This window comes from Cyprinodon variegatus, unplaced genomic scaffold (assembly GCF_000732505.1).
Source record: "Cyprinodon variegatus isolate N-32 unplaced genomic scaffold, C_variegatus-1.0 Scaffold46, whole genome shotgun sequence".
Classification (NCBI taxonomy): Eukaryota; Metazoa; Chordata; class Actinopteri; order Cyprinodontiformes; family Cyprinodontidae; genus Cyprinodon; species Cyprinodon variegatus.
Window position 1 is genome coordinate 1,895,450 of NW_015150499.1, and position 677 is coordinate 1,896,126.

Below are 677 nucleotides of genomic sequence, written 5' to 3' on the forward strand. Positions count from 1 at the left end.
GGGCAAAAAAATCGTACAGTGTATGCCCGGCCTTATGGTGCACAAACAAGAAACATGCCTTCGGAAGAGGGAAAGCAAGGTCTAGTCCTGCAAAAGGCTTACTTGCTCCCAGCAGAATGCCTGATTACCGCAGCTTTGGTTTACCCCTGCTCAGCCTGGACGAAGAAACAATCTCTCTCACTCCTTTTTCACCATTAGCCCCTCTGTAAAAGCTAAACCCTCATTCAGACCTTTTGAAAAGGCGACCGACTCATTGTGTTGCTGAGCTCAGCCCATTCAGAGCTGATTTCATGTAGATAGAATATAAATAATCAACTTTGTTTTTCATTACAACAAAAGATGTCATCTGCATGTAACCCGAAAGGAAGCAGTGTGGGCCTAAGGGTTTTGATCAGCAACCCAACCTGGCACATACAGTCCCCTGAAAAACTGAGCTTTGTGCTCTAACCACTCCCCCCAAAATAAATATACAAGCTGCTGGACAAGATGATCATGCTGAGAACTTTGTTTTTGCAGATTGGTTTGGTGAGGGATGGAAGATTCCTTTTCCGGAAGGAATGAACTTCATCCAGGGAACCGTACAATATCAGAATGTAAGTCTTACTTGAACTATTTATTTGTTTTAATATTCATTTAAGCTTTAATTATTTTCATGTTTCCTTTATTTATTTAGTTTT

General features: G+C 41.2%; 1 protein-coding gene across 1 annotated transcript in view; it reads left to right on the top strand.

Moving 5' to 3' along the window:
* Positions 1 to 677, top strand: part of LOC107082036 (phospholipid transfer protein-like) — an 8,916-nt gene that overhangs the window by 5,619 nt on the left and 2,620 nt on the right. The window contains exon 10 of the mRNA XM_015370458.1: positions 517 to 593. Within this exon, the coding sequence (XP_015225944.1) occupies positions 517 to 593 (77 nt within the window). The remainder of the gene's footprint in view (positions 1 to 516; positions 594 to 677) is intronic.